Source organism: Hyperoodon ampullatus (genome assembly GCF_949752795.1).
Source record: "Hyperoodon ampullatus genome assembly, chromosome: X".
Lineage (NCBI taxonomy): Eukaryota > Metazoa > Chordata > Mammalia > Artiodactyla > Ziphiidae > Hyperoodon > Hyperoodon ampullatus.
Genome location: NC_136913.1, coordinates 63,703,928 through 63,726,441, shown reverse-complemented (window position 1 = coordinate 63,726,441; position 22,514 = coordinate 63,703,928). Strand labels below are relative to the sequence as shown.

Here is a 22,514-nt window from a genome sequence, read left to right as displayed (position 1 = left end):
AACAAAGGCATTCTGTGATTAGGACACAAACCTTGTATAAACCCATTCTCACAGAGTGCCAGGATACAGTGGCACAGTCTTTCCAAGGACTCACCATCTTGTACACATCAATGGGTGTTCCAGGTTGGTCTCCCTGTAACTAATGTGCCATTATACTGCCCATATGGGTCTGGCAACAAGAAGAAAGGGACTCTTTTGGGAAAGAAATACTTCATATTCTTGACCTGACAGTGATTGGGCTTCTCTACCACTTGTTCCTTGAACTTGAGAGGGAAAGCAAGCAGAAGTCCTGAAAATATAATTATTTTGCAAAAGCAAAGGGACTCTGAGATGTGCCAGTAAATTTGAGCTATCTATGGTCTAAAAGTTTATAAATTAGGAGGAGTCAAGATGGTGGGGGAGTAGGAGGACATGGAGTTTACCTCTCCCCACAAATGCATCAAGAATAAATCTACAAATGGAACAGTTCTCCCAGAACACCTGCTGAACACTGGCAGAGGACCTCGGACACTTAAAAGGACAAGAAAGATCCCCGTGTAACCAGGTAGGATGAAACAAACAAGAAGGGAACAGGAAGAGGAGAGTAAGTGGGTTGGGACCTGCACCCCTGGCAGGGAGCTGAAGGTGAGGAGACGTTCCTGCACCTGGGGAAGCCCCCTCACCAGCGGGGAGATCAGCTGGGACAGAAGGGAAGCTTCAAGGGCTCAGAGGCGAATGCAGCAACTGGTCTGTGCACCCCAGCCTAAGATGTGTGCCCACTGCTGCAGACGGGGGATGGGTGCTGGAACATGGGGTTTGGAGAGCAGACCCAGGGAGAGGACTGCTGTTGGCTGTGAGGAGACAACCTGAGGGCATGGTAGTGAGGAGCTCCGCAACCAGGAATGCTCGTGGAGGAAGCCCATACTGCTATGTAAGTGAAACAGCATTGTTGAGTGACACACAAAGGGTGAGGCCACCATTGCAGCTTCTCTCCCTGCATACCAGCCCCTGCCTCCCTGGACACTAAGAAGCACTCCCACCAGGTCAGGGTCTCACACCTCCAGGTGCCACCTCCTCTTCTTTGACCCATCCCCAACGGGACAGGATCTTGCACCTCCGGCCACTGCCTCCTCCTCCTCCATACCCGGTCCCCGGGTGGGGTGACCCACATGCAGGGGTGTAGCTGAAACCACAGCTGAGCCCCCAGGGGCCATGCACCTAAGGAAGAAGAGCTGAAATCTCACCTCACAGCTGCACAAACTGCAGATTTACATCCCTGCAACCAGATTTGTAAACTCAGCGTCTGCAGAACATCTGAATGGACAGTGAGTGCTCCCACAGCCAAGATAAGTCTATCTTTAGCAGCTGTGGACTTTGTGGACACATACATGTGGGGGTTGGGCCCAGCCAGAGTCTGAGCTGCCCCCATAGCGCCCACAGCAAGTTCAGTTCCATGATTACTGCAATCCTGGGACCTGACTTCAGTGGGTCTATGCTGGAGGCCTGGTGAAAACAACACCTGAGAGAGACCAGGGTCAACTTCCAGCATACCCACGGTTAAGGTGGGGCTGAGAGCAGTGCCAAAAACAGTATAATTTGAGAGCTCGCACAACCAGTGAAAGGTGACACAACAAAGCACACCCACAGGTGAACAGCTCCAGAGGAGGAGTACTCAGTGGCTTCTCTCCCAGTGGGAGTGCTTCAGTCCTGCCTACATCACACTGCAGATCAGAAACACAGCTAACAAACAGATCTGGGGGCCTCTACTCCAAAAACTAGGGAGTAGATCCCACCCCTGACAGGTCAGTGACAACTACAGAGCAAAGGGGAGGCCTGCTCAATATCCATTGCAGGCCTTGGTCACAAAACAATAGTCACACCTCTTATCAAGGGGATAACAGCCAGCATACACTGAAGAAAGAGTTGGCAGACATCTAAACTAAAAACAGCCCTTGCATCAAAAAATATTAAACCCACGCAGGCTACACAGGGGCATTCCGATGTAAAAGTAGTCCTCCAAGACAATCTGAGGGTCTGGAGTTGGGAGGAAGAACCTCGAGAGCATTTAACCTTGAAGGACAGCAGGGTTTGAGTGCAAGAGCTCATAGTGCTGGGAGAAACAGAGATTCAACTCTTAGAGGGTGCATACAAGGTCTCATATGCACTGGGACCCAACACAAAGCAGTACCTCCATAGGAGCTTGGGATACACCTACCTAGGGGTCTTGGAGAGTCTCCTGGGTAGGCGAGGGTTGGCTGTAGCTCACAGAAGGGTCAAGGACACCAGTAGCAGAGGCCTCAGGGAATAGTGATTGGAGTGAGGCCTCCTGGAGGTCCCCATTTTGGCACCAAGACCCAGCCCCACCCAACAACCTCCAGTGCTGGAAAGCATCAGGCCAAACAACCAAGAGGATAGGAACACAGCCCATCCCATCAGAAGACAGGCTGCCTAAAGTTGTACTGAGCTCACAGCTACCTCAAAACACTTCCCTCAACACGGCTCTGCCCACCAGAGGGAAAAGACCCAGCTTCACCCACCAGGAAGCCTACACAAATCCCTGGTCCAACCTCACCCATCAGGGGGCAGACACCAGAAGCAATATGGAAATATGATCCTCAGGTGCAGAAAGGAGACCACAAGCACAGAAAGTTAGACAAAATGAGATGACAGAGAAATATATTGCAGATGAAGGAACAAGATAAAAACCCACAAGAAGAACTAAATAAATAGGAGATAGGCAATCTACCTGAAAAAGAATTCAGAGTAATGACACTAAATCTGACTCAAAATCTCAGAAAAAGAATGTAGGCACAGACTAAGAAGATACAAGAAATGTTTAACAAAGACAGAAGATTTAAAGAACAAACAGAGATGAACAACACAATAATTGAAATGAAAAATATACTAGAAGGAATCAATAGCAGAATAACTGAGGCAAAACGAATACGTGAACTGGAAGACAGAGTGGTGGAAATCACTGTCATTGAACAGAATAAGGAGAAAAGAATGAAAAGAAGTGAGGGCAGTCTCAGAGACATATGGGACAACATTAAACACACCAACATTTGCATTATAGGTGTCCTAGAAGAAGAAAAGGGAAAGGGCCTGAGAAAATATTTGAAAGATTATAGCCAAAAACTTCCCTAACATAAGAAAGGAAACAGTCTCCCAAGTCCAGGAAGTGCAGAGAGTCCCAGGCAGGATAAGCCCAAGGAGGAACACACTGAGACACATATTAATCAAACTGACGAAAATTAGATGTAAAGAAAAAATATTAATAGCAACAAGGGAAAAGCAACAAATAACATACAAAGGAATCCCCATAAGGTTATCAGCTGATTTTTCAGCAGAAACTGCAGGTCAGAAGAGAGTGGCACCATATATTTAAAGCAATGAAAGGAAAAAACCTACAACCAAGAATATTCTACCGGGAAAAAAAAAAAAAGAGTACTCTACCCAGCAAGGCTCTCATTCAGATTCGACAGAGAAATCAAAAGCTTTACAGACAAGCAAAAACTAAGAAAATTCAGCACCGCCAAACCAGCCTTATAACAAATGCTAAAGCAACTTCTCTAGGTGGGGAGAAAAAAAAAGAAGCCACAACTAGAAACAAGAAAATCACAAATGGGAAAGCTCACTAGTAAAGGCAAACATAAAGTAATAGTAGGAAATCATCAACGCACAAATATGATATCAAACCCAGCAACCATGAGGAAAGTACAAGTGCAAGAAATGGGAATTGCATTTGAAATTAAGAGACCAGCAACTTAAAACAACATTGTGCATATATAGACTGCTATATCACAACCCCATAGGAACTGCAAACCAAAAAGCTACAGTAGGTACACACATAAAAAAGAAAAAGCAACCCAAACAAACCACTAAAGTTAGTCATCAAACCACAAGAGAAGAGAACAAAAGAAGAAGGGAAGAAAGAAGACCAACAAAAACAAATCCAAAACAATTAAGAAAATGGCAATAGGAATATACATATCAATAATTACCTTAAATGTAAATGGACTAAATTCTCCAAGCAAAAGACATAGACTGGCTGAATGGATAAAAAAAATGAGACCTGGATATATGCTGTCTACAAGAGACCCACTTCAGACCTACGGACACATACAGACTGAAAGTGAGGGGATGGAAAAAGAGATTCTATTCAAATAGAAATCAAAAGAAAGGTGGAATAGCAATACTTATATCAGACAAAATAGATGTTAAAGACTGTTACAAGAGACAAGGAAGGACACTACATAATGATCAAGGGATCAATCCAAGAAGAAGATATAACAATTATAAATATATATGCACCCAACATAGGAGCACCTCAGTACATAAGGCAAATTCTAACAGCCATAAAAGGGGAAATCAACAGTAACACAATAATAGTGGGGGACTTTAACACCCCACTTTCACCAATGGACAGATCATCCAAAATAAAAATAAGTAAGGAAACACAAGTTTTAAAAGACACATTAGACCAGATAGACTTAATTGATATTTATAGGACATTCCATCAAACACAACAGAATACACTTTCTTCTTAAGTGCTCATGGAACATTCTCCAGGATAGATCATATCTTGGGTCACAAATCAAGCCTTGGTAAATTTAAGAAAATTGAAATCATATCAAGTATCTTTTCTGACCACTACACTATGAGACTAGATAACAATTACAGGAAAAAATCTGTAAAAAATACAAACACATGGAGGCTAAACAATATGCTACTAAATAACCAAGAGATCACTGAAGAAATCAAAGAGGAAATCAAAAAATACCTAGAAACAAATGACAATGAAAACACAATGACCCAAAAGCTATGAGATGCAGTAAAAGCAGTTCTAAGAGGGAAGTTTATAGCAATACAATCCTACCTCAAGAAACAAGAAAAATCTCAAATAAACAATCTAACCTTATACCTAAAGGAAATAGAGAAAGAAGAACAAACAAAACCCAAAGTTAGTAGAAGGAAAGAAGTCATAAAGATCAGAACAGAAATAGATGAAATAGAAACAAAGAAAGCAATAGCAAAGATCAATAAAAGTTTGTTCTTTAGAAGATAAACAAAATTGATAAACCTTTAGCCAGAGTCATCAAGAAAAAAAAGGGAGAGGACTCAAATCAATAAAATTAGAAATGAAAAAGAAGTTTCAACTGACACCACAGAAATACAAAGGATCATGAGTCTCTTACAGTCAACATATGCCAATAAAATGGACAACCTAGAAGAAATGGACAGCTTCTTAGAAAGCTACAACCTTCCAGGACTGAACCAAGAAGAAATAGAAAATATGAACAGACCAGTCACAAGTACTGAAATTGAAACTGTGATTAAAAATCTTCCAACAAACAAAAGTCCAGGACCAGATGCCTTCACAGGCGAATTCTATCAAACATTTAGAGAAAAGTTAACACCTACCCTTCTGAAACTCTTCCAAAAATTTGCAGAGGAAGGAATACTCCCAAGCTCATTCTACGAGGACACATTAACCTGATACCAAAACCAGATATCACACAAAAAAAGAAAATTACAGGCCAGTATCACTGACGAACATAGAAGCAAAAATCTTCAACCAAATACTAGCAAACAGAATCCAACAGCACATTAAAAGGATCATACACGATGATCAAGTGGGATTTATCCCAGCGATGCAAGGATTTTTCAATATTTGCAAATCAATCATTGTGATACATCACATCAACAAATTGAAGAATAAAAACTATATGATCATCTCAATAGATGCAGAAAAACACCCATTTATGATAAAATCTCTCCAGAAAGTGGGCATAGAGTGAACCTACCTCAACATAATAAAGGCCATATATGACAAACCCACCACAAATATTATTCTCATTGGTGAAAAACTGAAAGCATTTCCTCTAAGATCAGGAACAAGAGAGAGATGTCCATGTTCACCCCTATTATTCAACATAGTTTTGGAAGTCCTAGCCATGGCAGAGAAGAAAAAGAAATAAAAGAAATCCAAATTGGAAAAGAAGTAAAACTGTCACTGTTTGCAGATGACATGATACTATACATAGAAAATCCTAAAGATGCTACCAGAAAACTACTAACGCTCAGCAAAGAATTAGGTAAAGACTGGTGGGGAGGCTGTCTATTCCCAACTTGAGCCCATGAATGCCTCTGCTTGTTTCTGTCCACCCCTAATTCAGGTCTTATTGCATACTAGGTTTTCTGGCATTTGTATAGTGCTTTAACATAGACAATGCATTTTCACATACTTTCTCACTGATTTTTGATCCTATGTACTTGCTCTTTTTGGAAATTCCTTTAGGGTGATATCACAAAGGATGGTGCAGATAACAATAGTGAGGGAGGAAAAAGTAAGAGGAAGGGAGAGCCAAATGTTGAACCACTGAGCTGTGCCAAAATGCAGCCACTATAGCTGCTGCCCAGGAGCCTAATAGCAAATAAGACCCCTTCCTTAAGCTGATGACTGCCAAAAATTAAGGCAGATGGAACATACAGAGCCCTGTCACCAGCAGCAGCACCCTATTTGCTACCTCTGGCAGAACTGGGGTAGGAATGTACAAAAATCAGACAAATACAGGAGGCGACATGAGAAGGAAGAGAGTAAAGAGTTCCCTCAGGTGTACATTATAGGATCACCTCAGTATCACACAAAACTTAAATCAGAACTCTTAATATATGTGATTTTTCCTTGTACATGGAATTTCATTTTTTAAATTAAAAAAAATTAAATGAATTATAGATTGCTCAAAGTTAGAAAGACCCTTAGATATAATTTACTTCAATTCCCTTATTGTATAGCTGATAAAACTGAGGACCAGAGAGGGGAAGGAGCTTATCTGAGGACACCCAGCTAGTTAGTGGTTGTACTCCATCCATTATATGATATCACTTCTTATATGAGTTTTTCGTGCATATCTTTTTTTTAACATCTTTATTGGAGTATAATTGCTTTACAATAGTGTGTTAGTTTCTGCTTTATAACAAAGTGAATCAGCTATACATATACATATATCCCCATGTCCCCTCCCTCTGCATCTCCCTGCCACCCTCCCTATCCCACCCCTCTAAGTGGACACAAAGCACCAAGCTGATCTCCCTGTGCTGTGCAGCTGCTTCCCACTAGCTATCTATTTTACATTTGGTAGTGTATATATCTCCATGCCACTCTCTCACTTCGTCCCAGCTTACCCTTTCTCCTCCCCTTGTCCTCAAGTCCATTCTCTAGTAGGTCTGCATCTTTATTCCTGTCCTGCCCCTAGGTGCTTCAGAACCATTTTTTTCCTTAGATTCCGTATACATGTGTTAGCATACGGTATTTGTTTTTCTCTTTCTGATTTACTTCACTCTGTATGACAGTCTCTAGGTTCATCCAGCTCACTACAAATAACTCAATTTCGTTTCTTTTTATGGCTGAGTAATATTCCATTCCATATGTGCCACATCTTCTTTATCCATTCATTTGTCGATGGACACTTAGTTTCCTTCCACGTCCTGGCTATTGTAAATAGAGCCGTGCATATCTTTTGAATTTTGGAATCTTCATCTTGAGAGATGACATAGATTCATACCACACTTCTGAGATATATAGAATTTTTTTAGCATTTTACTGTGATCATCTTTTTGATGTCTCTCTCATCCTTAATATTTTTAAACTTATACGGCTCCTCTTTTAAGCATGTTTTCTGTACTTAAAGGCTTTCATTTTTATTTCTGTACTTAAAGGCTCCATATTTCTAACCTAGTATCATGAAATCCTGGTAGATATTAGAAAAATGAATTAGCCAGGCAGCATTATGGATAAGTATGTGCTCTCTGTACTAATGCTGATTCTGTCATCCATCAACTGACTGGAGCTGAACTGCGAAGAATTAGATTAGATAGATCTTGGCTAGGCTAACCTGGAAACCTTCTGTGGACCTGTTCGCTACAACAGTCCTATCTCATTGATCCATTTCAGTCCCTAATCAAACCTGTAGATCTATAACAGCTTGCTGGTCAGTTGCCTCCTTTCCAGTATGACAGCTAAGACCTTTGTCAGCTTCATTATCCATGTTGGACCTCACAACTGGCTTATTACTCACCTTGCTTTATTCTCGTGAACATCCTGGCACTGTATTTCTAAGGCTACTCTAACCTGGAATCCAACCACCCCTAATGCTCCTTTTACAACCATCTATTAACTCCTTGACCTCTCTCTTCTCTCTATATGCCAATTCCTGCTCCCTTGCCTGCCACATCTAAATCATTTTCCAAATCTATACAGCACACCTCTGCAGTTCTACTCAAATTTAACATCTTCTTTCCATTTTTATTTCCTCCTCCCTAATTCTAATCTTCTTGACTACTCACACCTGAACATCGCATCTCCTAACCTATTTTCTTAACTCTGATTCTCCCACCCTCACTGGTCCCAATGTTCTAATCATAGCATTCCTCTGCTCAAAACCCTCAGTGTCTTCCTGAGTTAGGATTTGGGTGGCCTCCAGAGTATAGTTCTTACCTTTTCAGTCATATCTTCTTATATGTACCCGATACAGTAAGTCCCCTACATACAAACCTTTAAGTTGCAAACTTTCAAAGATGCAAACATGTGTTTGCATGTCCATTCATGTAAGTTAGTTCACGTGTCTGGCGTACATTGTTACGTGTGTGCATCCTCTACAAGTGGTCGTGCTTTTGTGTACTTGACAGTACTGTATAGAGTACAATAGTGCAGTATCTATATTTCAGCCCAGGATGTCCGGAAGCAAGCATAAAATCAGAGGTGATGTAGCTGGTACTGCTAAGAAGCGCCAAGGGATAACAATGGAAACAAAAGTGAAAGTAACTGAGAGAGTGGAGCGTGGTGAAAAGATGGTAGACATCGCTCATTCTTATAACATGAATCATTCAACCATCGGCACGATTCTAAAGAACAAGGACAAGATCTTGGAACATGTGAAGTCTGCTGTGCCGATCATGTCAACAATAATGTTGAAACATGGAAAATTGATGGAGGAGAAGGAGAAACTTCTCAGTATGTGGATGCAGGATCAGCATCAGCATCGAGTCCTGCTCAGCTTAATGCTGATTCGAGAGAAAGCTAAAAGCCTTTATGAAGACTTGAAGAAGAAACACGGAGAAAAATCAGAGGGTGCATATTTTAATGCCAGCCATGGCTGGTTTCATTGGTTCAAAGCTAGAACCAACATTCACAACGTAAAAGTAGTGAGGCAGTGAGTGCAGCTACGGTAGCTGCCTGGCAATTTCCTGAAATGCTACTAGAATTATTGATGAAGGCACGTATTTACCCAAGCATGTTTTTAATATGGATGAGACAGGACTGTCCTGGAAGAGGATGCCAGACCAAAGTTACATCAGTAAGGAGGAAAGTTGGTGCCAGGCTATAAAGCAGCAAAGGATAGGCTAACTCTGTTATTTGGTGGCAATGCTTCCGGCGATATGAAGCTGAAGCCTCTCTTAGTTTATCATTCAGAGAACCCAAGAGCCCTTTAAAACATAGCCAAGGGCTCTCTTCCTGTTGTGTGGAAGAGTAACCCCAAAGCCTGGGTTACACAGGCCATTTTCCAGGACTGGTTTTTCCACCACTTTGTCCTGGAGGTAGAGGAATATTGCTTGGAGAAGGACGTCCCATTCAACATTCTTTTGCTGCCTTGACAGTGCTCCGGGCCATCCCCCATTCATGGATGACTTTCATCCCAATGTCAAAGTAGTGCATCTGCCACCGAATACTATGTCGTTCATCCAACCTGTGGACCAAGGAGTTATAGTGACTTTCAAGAAATATTATTTATGTCACACTTTTCGTTAAACAGTAAAGGCAAGTGATGAATCAGGATCAAGCTTGTGACAATTTTGGAAGGACTATAGCATCTACAAGGCCATAAAAACATTGACTTTGTTTGGCGTGAGGTTACTCCAGTCACCATGAATGGGGTTTGGAAGAACTTTTGCCCGCAATTTGTTCACGATTTTCATGGATTTGAGAAGGTGGATGAGGAGTCCAAAGAGGTCTTCAGCAACTTAGTGATCCTCAGTGAGAAGCTGGAGCTAGATCTGCAAGAGGATGACTTCATCGAACTCCTTGCTGTGCAACACGAGGAGCTTACTAATGAAAACCTGATGGAAACGGAGGCCCGGAGAAAGGACTAAGAGAGACTAGAGGAAGAAAGAAAACTGAAGAACTGAAGAGATTCACGATGCAGGAAATGGTAAGGGGATTTTCTTTATTTGAGGAGGCACTGCTAATTTTTGAGGCACAGGATCCGAACCTAGAATGGTACACTAAGGTTGCAGCAGCCATTCAGAATGCAATCCAGTGCTAATGTGTCATCTATGACGAGAAAAAAGAGCTACTATCTAGACATCACTGGATCGTTTTTTCAAGAGGGTAGATAGAATTGCATCCAGCAAGGAACCAGAACCTGTGCCATCAATGTCAGGTGTGAGTGAAATTGCAGCTTGTCCTCCATCTCCTATTGCTGACAATCCTTCAGCTCTACCATCTCCCACCTCCTCTCCCTCCTCCAGTCAGTAACTCTTCTTGCATGTTTACTCGATGCCAGCCCCTGTATGCCAGCTGTTGTACAGTACTACTGTACTTTTCAAAGTACTGTGCTGTAAGATTAAAAATGTTTTCTTTACTTTTGTGTTTGTTTATTTTTTATGTATTATTTGTGTGAAAAGTATTATAAACCTATTACAGTACAGTACTATATAGCCGATTGTGTTAGTTGGGTACCTAGGCTAACTTTGTTGGGCTTACGAAGAAATTGGACTTAACAGATGTGCTCTCAGAACAGAACTCGTTTGAACATAGGGATCTTACTGTATTTTAGCCAACTACTACTGTTCCCCAAATTCTCTGCCATCTTTTCCTACCATTCAACATCATCTTCTAGTCAACTTTTACAGAGTATATACCATGTTCTAAGCACCGTTTGGGCTAAGCCCTGTGGAGGTGAGGGGTGCTTAGTCTTTTGAGGGTATCAGATATAAGGAAGTAATGTTTATATAAGGTGATAAACACAGAGGAGAGCAAAGTTCTTTGGGAACCACAGAAGGGAAGAGACAAATTTTGTTTGGGGTGGGAAGAATCAAGGAAAGTGTCAGGGAGATTTTGAGTAGGGAATAGGAGAGGGAGATGAAAGAGAAGCTGGAAGGGGGGGGAGAAGGGAAGGAATAGAGGAAGGGGAAAGAGTGGGGGGAGGCATTCCAGGCAGAGAGAATATCAAAAGCAAGACTCCTGGAAGCAAAAAATGGTCTAGCATATTAATGAAACAGAGAGAGTTAGAATATTTGGGAGTATAGAGGAGAGGTGAAGAGAATGAAAGGAGAATACAACTTGAGAAGTTGAATATTGATTGAAAAGGGTGTTATATGCAAGGAAAGTTGTCAGGCCTATGATTCTGTAGCAGTTGTTTAGCTAGACTGGAGTAGGGAGAGACTCATGGCATCTCAGGAAGTTCCTTCAGCCTGGAATGCCTTTCTCTCCTTCATACTTTTCCATCCTCACCTCTTGAAAGACCATCCTTCAAGATCCATCACAAATGCTGCTGCTATTAGTGAAGCCTTCACTGATTTCCCTCCTCTCTATAAGTGGAATAATATCTCTCCATTTTGAACTCCTGTAGAAACTTTTTGCCTCTCTTTCAGTGTATTATATATTTATTAGAATTTGTCTATGGCTTGTTTTCCCCCATAGACTCTGAGCACCTTGAGAACATGGATCTAGTCTCAGTCACCTGTCTTTTCCACTACAGTTTCTGGTACACCACCACGACCACAGGTAGTACATAGTCAATTTGTTGAATTGATTTAAACTGGTATTCCAGAGATCAGCACTACTCCAGTCCCAAAGGCTATGTTGTCTCAGGTCCATAGGCAGAAATATGATATACTTTCTTTCCTTGTTATTTTTTTCAGCTGGGAAAGGCCAGGGACAGCCCCCAACACAAATGCTCGTGTGGGTCATCTAGACTGGGAGTATAGAGGGGAGGTGAAGAGAAGACCTGAGCCTTAAAGGCCTTTGGGCAAGAGCATAGCAGCCTACTGGGACAGGATCTATGAGCCCTCTTCAGGCCCAACTGAGGGGAAAGCCAAGTAGGAGTGGTTGTTTTTCCACTTCAAATGAGCATTTTCTTGCTTCAAAATACCTGTCTCCACGCTAATGTTAGATCAGTGCCGTTACACACTGTATGATTTACCATGATCAGCAAAGCAACTTATTGTACATTATTCCAAAAGTGTTAATCAATTTTAGCTCAAAATAGATTTTAATAACCCCACAAAATTTGCTATCTTAAAATGCTGATCAATTGGGAAGAGCTAAAGCAAGCCCAGAGCTGTTTGTATTGTAGCTATAAAAAATTATAATCCCTCTCATGAATCATTTTTTATAAGCAGCCAAGGTCTAAATAAATAAAAATGTGGGAAAATACATACCTTTAAGTTGTGTCATTTAGAGCTAAGATTTGAAAAGTTATAGGAAAGGACTGAAGGATTGTCTGCTCAGGATTTAGCCTTCTAATTCTGTAGAAAAAAAAGCCCAAATAGTCGATAATCATTAAGTTAATATCTAATATAGTACCTCTGTTAGTATCTAAGTTAGTATCTATGATACTCAGTTTGCCCTTTTGAAAAAAATAAGGGAGTTCCCTGGTGGTCTAGTGATCCCTGGTCAGAGATCCAGCCACACTGTGCGGCCCAGAAAAAGAAAAAAAAAAAAAAAGAACCTAGTAGAACCAACCTTACAAGGTGATTGTTAGTACAGAATGAGATAACTTCTGTAACTCTATCCAGCCCAGCACCTAGTGCTCCCTTCCTCTCCCCTTCCCAACTTATCAAGCTCCCATACCCCTCTCCACCTCTTCTTTATCTTTTGCCAAAACATATTTCCTCTATTCTCAACCCTTTAAGATTCCATTTACTGCAGAGCCATAAATCCTGGGTGCTTGGACAGATTTTTCTGAGAGGAAATATATGGTCTTAGGGAAATAACATCCCAGAGTAGAGTTACAGTGACACTAATATGTCCCATGACACAGTATTCTTGTCATGTCTGACAAGATTGGATAATTCTTGATACTTAAGTGCATTGATCCTGTATATATTTTATGGTACATTAATTTTTGCTAATAATCAATACTTGCCTGAGGCAGCTGTTCTTTATTTCATTACCTGAAAGGGGGTATAAGTATAGATCAGTAACCTGTGGAAACATATCTCTACAGCCTTGTTTTGGCCAGGGTTTGGAAGTGGTAAGAATAGAAAAAGCATTTGTGTTCTAAGAAAAAAACACCTGGTTTCTTGGTCTGGAGACTTGGATTCCTTTGTTAGATCTGCCATTATGTTATTTTGTGACTTTATTTTATTTTTTGTTTCTCTGTGCCTTGGTCTTCCTGGTGATTAAAAATGGACTTCCTTTTAGTTAGCCTTAGGCATAAGGGACAAGAAGCCACTAAATTATTGAAATATACAAATAATTTGCCCCTTATCAAGTTCTTGGCAAGATACAATTAGTGGAGGGGTTAAAGAAGAGTAAAATGATACCTGAAGTTCTACTGAGTTCCTGTTTTAAAAAAGATACACAGAGTAATCCATGATGACAGTATGATTCCATCTGCCCATAGGGTCCTCTCTGAAGCAGAGGCTCAACCATCTGATCTGTTCATTCGATTCCACCACAAATGAGCCCTCCTTGCCAAAGGATGGTGACTTTGACATTGTTAGCCAAGCATCTCTACCTTTTAGAAATCTCCAGCCCTTCTTTCTGTGTAAATACAACAAGTAAGCATCTCTTTCTCTTTTTCCTGACACCTGTGGTTTTATTGGCTACTTTCAAGTCAGGTCTTGTATAAAATGAGAAGAAAGTTGGGCAATTATGATATATAATATTAGGGGAACCCAGGATCATCTAACTTTTAAAAAACTGAGTGATTGCCTAATACAGACTTCTTATTTTACAGATAAGGAAATAGGCCCAGATAGGTTTTAGGGTATAAAGATTGAATCATTTAAAATTGTCTTATTCCCATAATGCTGGACCTACCTTTTATAGTATTTGCATGTTTTAGAGTAAGTGAATATACAGTTGAGATTTTTATAATAGCTGCTTGGCCATCAGTAAAGTAGTCTATGCTTTTTAATAAAGGGATGGATCCTTGGCTGAGGAAAAGGTCTAGAGAAAGGGGGTTTGGAATAAATAGAGATTTATAGATGCTGCAGTGGCACACGGTAGAGACCTCCACCTTGAGTGGCTGTGCCGCATATCATTTTGCATATACCTACCCTCCAAGTAGGTGGGCAAGACATGAGGGGCTATAGATATGTGTTCTATACACTAAAAATACCAAATAATGCTGGGACATTTTCAGAAATTCCAGATCTTCTTTGTAGTCACATTTAAAAATCCTGCTGTGGGCTTCGAGAAATATTTGTCAAAACCAGAGCTCAGGTCATGAAAGCCAAGAAATCATGGAAGGAATTCTCTACCTCTTTCATACTTAGCAGTCAAATTTTAAGCACAGAGAAAATACGAATGTGATGTATATGTGTGTATATACAAATTGGCTTGTTTTTTGAAGAGCTTATGATCATCTGAATTAGAGATGAGACAAACAGAAATAAAGCCAATCTCCACATGTACACACCCCTTGTCTCAGGTTAGTCTGGGCTCTACTTTGCATCCTTCCTAATTGGATGGTCATGATTAGGTTAAATGTATTACTATCTGGAAGAAGATGTTTGTCTGCTTCCTCAGATTTCAGTTTTGAATGGTATGGTAGCCTAGAGGGGACAGAAGGATCTAGAATGTATGAATGAAGTGTGAGTTCCCAAATTGACTTATATGGTAGGTATAAACTATGAAACAAAAACAATAGTGGCTATGAAGCCAGTCTGGAAATAGGTAAATTCCAGTGAACCTTTTAAAACCTCTCTAGCTGAAATGAGCTTAAAACAGAGAAGAAAATTTGATGACTGATATTATGTATTTGAAATGTGCAGGTTGGACAGCATTTGGACTTGGAATGAAACAATAAGAGGTTCCATTCATGGATAACCAACAAGATAAGGCTGTTGTTGCCTCAGCCAACGGAGAAAACACTATGATTAATGGGGTCAAGGAAAATGGTAAGGGAATTTGATTGTGGTATGTATTATCTCTCCCAGTAGTCCTTTGTTAGTACTATAGATTTACGGTATCCACAGAGCTGGGGCAAGTTAAGTCTAGGATGCCTCTGAGGTAGGAGTTAGTCCTAAACTTTATTCCACCAGATCTCTAACTGGACTAGAAGGGTCTCTAAGAGGTATCGAATCCAACCCCTTTGCTATCCCAAATCATCTCTATCAAATGGATATTTAAGTTCCTCTAAATTCCTGGTGAATTAGAAATATGCTCTGATATGAAGTTTGGAATGTTTAGACTCAGTAGGAGCTTCCAAAACATAGGTGAGGTCTGAAGGATAGGACTATGCTTCATAGTTCAAAACCATGAATATATCCCATCTCATCATTTACCCACCCTGAAAGCTTTGACTTTCCAGTTGATCAAGCAATCCAATTTTTTCCTCATTTCTGAGGAGAGTGTTGTGTGTGTCTGAAGAAAAAGCTGAACCTAAAAAAATATTATTTTTCACTCGCATGAATGTTCAATATAAAATCAAGGTTGTTCTTTAACTCTGTAGTTTCTACTTCTGAAGTTAGAGAAGCTGAAGCTTAGATTTTATATCATAAGATCAAGTACCAGAAACTGATCAAGGGAAAGAGAGTTAATGAGTCTGCTCTAATACCTTTAACTTTATTTCTGTCATTTTTTCCCCTTTTCTCTAGATTCAGAGGACCAGGATGTGGCAGTGAAGTCATTTGCAGCTCTAGAAGCTGCTACACCAATCCAGCCTATACTGGTGACTCAAAAAGAGAACCTGATGTATCCCAGAGGTCTCCTGCCTTTGCCCTCTAAGAAGTCCTGTATGCAGAGCCCTCCCTCTCCTTTGGGCCTGATTGAAGCACCTGAGCATGCTGCTAATAGTGCTTCTGTGAATGCCATCTCCCTTACATCTGGTGTTGCAAAAGGCCTGAACACATGGTCACTGCCCAATGAGTGTGAGAAAGCTCCATTTGCCATAATGGAGCCTGCAGGCATGTCAGCTCTGAATGGGGAGTGCCTCATGCAGCCAAGCCGGACTTGCTTGGGCTGCTTCATGGAATCCAAGGATGCAGTAGATCCTGAGCCAGGGATCAGTCTAAAAGTCAGTGATCTAAATAGGGATTATGAAACTTGTGCAGTCTCTGATATAGGGATTCAGTGTATTAATGCTGGAGAAAACATGAAATACGGAGAGCAGCTGCTCTCAGACCAGCTCCTAGGCTTCCCACTGCACAAATCAAGGGCAGGAGATAGACGAGAAGCCGAGAAACCTGACATTGACTTGGAGGACCCAGCTCAGAAAAGTTATTATGAGGCATTACTATTAGATAAGTGCAATACGGAAGAGGCTTTGCTGGCAAATTCCAATCAGGATTGGGGTTACTTTGAGACTTTTATTAGTGAGAGTAAGATTGAACTGCTTGACCTCTGTTCTAAGAATGAGCTGTCTGTCAACCTGTTCTCTGAAGAAGATGTGGATAACTACATGTTCGATGATGATGAGTCAACACTGGGCAGTGATGTCTGCTCCCTGAAAATTCGATATGAATCCTTCCAGGACAACGTTCGAGACAAAACCACCCTTTTGATGCAGGAGGATGCCCAATTCAACTTTTTTCCCAGTGTCTTCACTACCTGCCCCAAGCGGGAGTCTAAGAGTGGGGTCCTGAAGCAGAGCAGTGATCTTTCCCAATTCAAGGTCCCTGATGTGAGCATTATCTGGGGGGAGGAAGATAAAAACTTGGACAAGAAGAAAGGCAAAGAAGAAGGCCAGGAAGACAAAGGTGTAGAGAAAAAAGATGCAGAGGATAATGGAGAAAAATCTGCCTTAAATAAACCATGCAGTGGACCTGAAGTAGGGCAATTTAAGAATCCAAAGCAGGGCCATCTTGCCAATTCCTTGGAGGCATCAGGGAATTTTAGTGATGACAGTTCCTTCATTGAGGTCTCTTATGATGCCATGGGGGAGATCAAGGACTGTAGCCGCTATATGGCTCGGGACACTAATTCTGGCAGCTCCTCCTCCCAGCAGAATTATGGGCTGCGAGCCAAGAGAAAAGTCAGGTATAGTGAAGATTATCTATATGATGTTGACTCACTAGAGGGTGAAAAAGTAAATGAGAGGAAGGAATGGCTGCCAGGTGGCTATAAAGAGGAAGATGATGATGAATGGTGTCCCAAAAAGAGAAGAAAAGTAACTCGTAAGGAGCCCCCTGTTATTATCAAATATATCATCATCAATCGTTTTAAAGGTGAGAAGAACATGCTGGTGAAGTTGGGTAGGGTGGATGCCAGTGAGACAACAGTGAATTTGAGTGAGACGCAGCTCAACAAATATACCAAGCTGGCCCCCTTGAAGGGCTTCTGGCAAAAGAAGAAAAAGCAGAGAAACAGCAATTCAGACTCCAACAAAACACCCTTATGCCAAAAACAAAGCTTTGAACCAGGTAGCTTTGAGGTGTCATTCCTGCCACCTGCTCGCAAACGAAAATCTAAACTTGGCAACAGGCACAGGATTCAAAGAATCCCATCCATGGAAACTTCAGCAAGTGGTAAGCAGGTTTCATTCTGCAATGATGAGAGGCAAGCTAGTAGTCGTAAAGAAGATGGAGGCCTGAAAGGTACACTGAAGTCAGCACCTCTGGCTGCCCCCGGCTGTGCAAATGGATCACATTTAAATGACATCACAGGCCCTGACTCAGTGAAAGTCAAAGCCCAAGATGCACAATTTAAGGGGCCAGAGAGGAAAGTGCTCAACAAAATCAAATTTAAAAGTGAAGCCAGGTTAAAATCCAAGAAAATCAAAGCTGGGCAAGAAAGCAAGCCAGTTGTTCAAATGACCCCTCTTTTGGGAGACCAATCTTCCAAGGCTAATTCAAAGAATGAAGCTACTCCTGGGAACTCAAGTGGTTCACATCTATCTGAATTTCATGAGACAAAGGTTGCTAAGAACTCTACTTTCCTATCAACCACTTGCTCTTCTGAAATGCCTCTATCATCTGCTCATGTTGCCAACAATATACCTGTTATCCCTGGAGGGTACTTGCAGACATTGTTAGATGCTTCTGACTTGTCAAATAATACTGGCATTTCATACTTCACTCAGCATTCTCCAGAGCAAAATGAAGTCAGCCTCACTCAAACAGAAAAATCATTTGTACCTCTCCAGCCTGCCCAGGACTGTGTGCTTTCCTCGCCTTCTGAGTCTGAGCTGCTTCAATCATCCCAAAACTTCAAAATGGAATCAAGCAACTATGGAAATGTGTGGCCCAACAAACCTACTTCTGGCTCCCAGGAATTCATGGCTGCAGTCTCAAGGGAGATAGCTCCAAACCAATCATGTGAATTTGGAGTCTCTCAAGTAGTTTCCATGGAAAATAACCTCACAGCTACAACATACAATCCGATCTGCCTCAACAGTGGTGGCAGTAGTTGCAACAAGGTCCTGTATGCCTCTGTGCAAGACACCCAGCTCTCATCTGATGACTCTTATCAATTATGTCACTTTAATAATGGAGAGATCTGCTTTCCTTTCCAGCAGGGTCCAGTGAATATGGATGATGGGCGGCTCTTTAGCTTTGATTCCATGGCCCCACTCTCTGTCAACTCAAGCAATTATTGCTCCTTAAGCTTGAAGTCTTGTGAAAAGGATGGTGATGATGATATCACTGATGACTTCCTGGCCCATTGCAGCCCCAAGCTGGTGATCCAGCAGAGCATTGATGAAATAGCACCACTAAAGGAGTCCACTGACCTCCTGGATATCTCCAACTTCACTCCTGACAAATTCCGCCACTCTTCCCTCTCAGAGGTGTCCCCACCTGACACCCCCAATCTTTCCCCTCAGATTACCAGATGTGAGAATATCAAGACACTAGGAACACTAAAGGGGTTCCAAGAGGGTGTCCCAGGAATACTGGGCAATATGGAAAAAATCAAATGGGACTGCAGTACCCTTTCACGTCAGGTCCAAGTGGATGATGGATTTACTTTAAATAACCATCAGTTTCAGTTCCATATGTTCAATGATGAGGATTCTGTCAGCCTGCTCCAAAAAGCCCCTTGCTTATCAGCGTTTAATGATCCATCTGGTCAAATGAGTACCAACAACAAGGTGTCAAAATCAAGAAAGAAAAGTTCACCCAACAAGAGTGGGGCTACGAACCAAAGCTCTTCTCAGAAAAACAACAGGAAAAAAAACCCCAAAGCCAATAACAAAGGGATTGAAAAACCACCTGGCAAAGCCTCCCGCCAAGTCCCTAAGTCAACAAAGAAAGGGAAATTCATGGCTGCAGTCAATGGAGAGAAAATGCAAATTGGCATCGGTCGTGGAGGAGGCCAAATCAACAGCATATCCTCCACAGGGAAGACTTTGGCTGAATGTATCCAACATAGTGGCCCTGTGGCCTCTATGAAGATGCCAAGTCAGAAGGGACTTTCTGGAGATTGGTCTTTAGGGAAGGAGAGCAGCCCAGGCTGGAGTGACATGAGCATGGGCACCAACACCAACAACCTTCTGGATGATGATCAACGAGAATTTCAGGAGCCTTCTTATATCTTGTCCAACATTGCCTCTGGTATGGCAGATGTGCAGAGATTCATGATGGCCTCCATAGAGCCCCTTTGCGAACCCATGGAGCACCATGGAGACCCCAATATATTCTACTCCCCTGAATCCAATAGTCTAAAATTAAAAACCCTCAAAATATTGGCTGGGACACCACAGGAATCTAAGAAAAAGGCCAACAGTGGCTCTCCAGGAGCCACTAAGAATCACCGGTCCATCAAGGGTGTGAGTAAAAGCAATGGGAAAGCAGCGATAGGTGATCCTGGTCGTGCAAGCATGCCTGGTTATAACGAGGACTCTCGCTCTGCCTTCTTTGATAAAAAGTATAATAACCTGAGCACTTTAGGCAATAATGGACCGACACACAAAAAGTTATATCGTCACAAAACCAGCTCCAAGGCCCTGAGAGATGAGAAGTGTAAGGGAAAGCGTATGGAGCGAGAACAGGTCCACAAGGATGAGGCTGGGACAGCTTCTTTTGAAAAACTGAGGTAATACTGCACCGAAATGGCTGAGATGATGCACCCTTAGCTTTCCTACTCTGCTAAGCCCGCAGTCACTCATTTTTTTCCCTCTTGAAAGCAGTTTGCATGAAAGAAACTGTCCCATTCCCTTCTTTTTCAAATGAAAATGAAAAGAAAAAAAGTGCATGAAAATCCCTATACCTCTAAGCCACACAAAAGATTGGGCAATATTGTAGTGGCTTGACTAGGGATAAATTCTGACAAGGCTACTTTTTCTGCTAGTCAGCATTAGTTTTTACTTACTGAGAAAATACAACTAAAATATGCTCTTGAATGACTTGGGGAAGGGAAGGGCTTTGCAGTGAGAAAATATTTGAATAACAGAATTTAAAAGTTATATAGACAAAAATGCCAAGATCATTTAAGCAAAAAGAGCATAATTTGGAAAACAAAATTTCATCATATGGCAATTAGGAGTGCTTTCTAGTGGCCCCTGCTATTTGTATCTTTTTCTGCATCGTACGGCATCTAGTATGATGTAAACAAATTTAGATTGTATGATCCCTTCGTGGGACATACACTAAAGCTAACTAAGATGGCATAAATTGTTTGGTTTTTCTGCAGGGATTCCGACTGCAATCTCCTAAAAGCAGAAACAGCATTTTGGGTTTTACCTGTGTTTGAAGAAGAGACTCCCATTTTCCAGAAAGACATTTGATGTTTGTGTTTTATTTCTTTCAAAATATGCCTTGTGGTATGTATGTTGACATGTAAGTGCTTAAAGAAAAGAATTTTAAAGTGTGGGAATAAGTCTTTGGAAGCAAACTTTAATCTGATGTTCTATGTAAAAGACTTTAGAAGTCATACAGTTGCACAAAGTAGTTTATGCACTGTTTACCCAAGGGGAAGGGAAGTAAAACATTGTGCCAAACTACAAAAAAGTGACTGTATTGTATATATTTTTACTTCTATATCAACATTTGGTTGTGAGTATTTGGGGAGCTTGTCCCTGTTAATTTACTAGAAACATTCCAGTGATTCTTGCTATTAACCACCCCCACTTATGTGGATAGCACCTGTAGATCACAGTGGAAAAATATGTTGTGTTACACAATTTACCAAAACGTAAAGGATACTGTTTGAAATGTGCCAAATTTCCTTACCTCATCTCACAGATTCACCCCACAGTTTAAAGCTCATTAATTAAATTTTAAAATATATATATATAAGCATACATACATTATTTTAAAAATTTAAATTCTACTGTCCTGTATGGAAACATGAACCATTAAACAAGGCACAATAAAGGTTTGTTTGTTCCATTGTATAAGGGTTAAAGTGTTGGAAAAGTCTGGAAGTCACAACAGCTAAGTCCATCAGGGACCCAAGTATATGCATTTACAGAAACTTTTACAAGGAAACAAAACAGCTGCTTTAAAGTTTGTTTTCTAAAAGCAAAATCTGTAGCTGAAAATTATTTAAAGTGCAAAGTTATATTGCTGATACTTTATATCTCAGTTTTATATATTTTATAATAGTCTGGGATAAATTATAAAATAGCTATAAAATTAACACTAAGATAAATGAAGTACATAGATTGCTTTTATTTAAGTAGTTTCCTAAATGTTTTATTCCAGTTTTGTCAAAAGTGCACTCATATCATGGCTTTAGTGTTAAGTGTTTAATCTTGCAATGCCAATGTCATTTAAAGAAAATGTTAAGGCATCTCAGTTTGACACCTATGAATCACATTCGATAAGCTGAACAATTTGTGATAACAATTAATTGGGGCCATATATACTTAGTCTGAGGATAACTAGTATTTGATGCCACACACTAAACTTAATTCCCAATCTTTAATATAAATTTTTGAAATCACACTTTTTTATTCAAGCCCTTTCCCTTTTTAAAATATTTCACAGCTTCAGCATCCCTCACGACTAGCTTTTTCTTCCCCTTTATTCACCACTTGACTTCTAACATTTGGTCTATTTTCCTTGCACAGTTGAAGGCCTGTGTGTCTGATGACTGATGCATTATGGCACAGATGAGATAATGGATGTGAAAGCGCTTTGTAGATCGTAAAGTGCTATAGAGATATAGGGGATTCATATTATTAATATTGTTGGTTGTTGTTGTTGTTACTCTTACTATTCTTACTAATATTGTTACTAACCTATTAACTTGTGAATATATAGGCTGCGGGTGGGAGGGTGGAGAATAAGTGGGTGGGGGAAAAGGGAATTTTTAAAAAAAGGGAAAATGTTTCAAAAGGAAAAATTTAAGCAAAATATGAACCTACCTAGTCATTGCCACCTAAATATATTCACAAACAGAGAAGCAACATTTGAAAGTA

The 22,514-nt window shown here is 40.9% G+C and overlaps 1 protein-coding gene across 1 annotated transcript; it reads left to right on the top strand.

The window, feature by feature from the left end:
* Nucleotides 1-15,032: 15,032 nt before the first annotated feature.
* Nucleotides 15,033-20,876, top strand: NEXMIF (neurite extension and migration factor; the record flags this gene model as incomplete). The annotated part of the gene is made up of 3 exons (XM_079727800.1): nt 15,033-15,111; nt 15,811-20,185; nt 20,783-20,876. 3 exons carry the CDS (start codon nt 15,033-15,035, stop codon nt 20,874-20,876), a joined length of 4,548 nt encoding a protein of 1,515 aa, XP_079583926.1.
* Nucleotides 20,877-22,514: the final 1,638 nt, after the last annotated feature.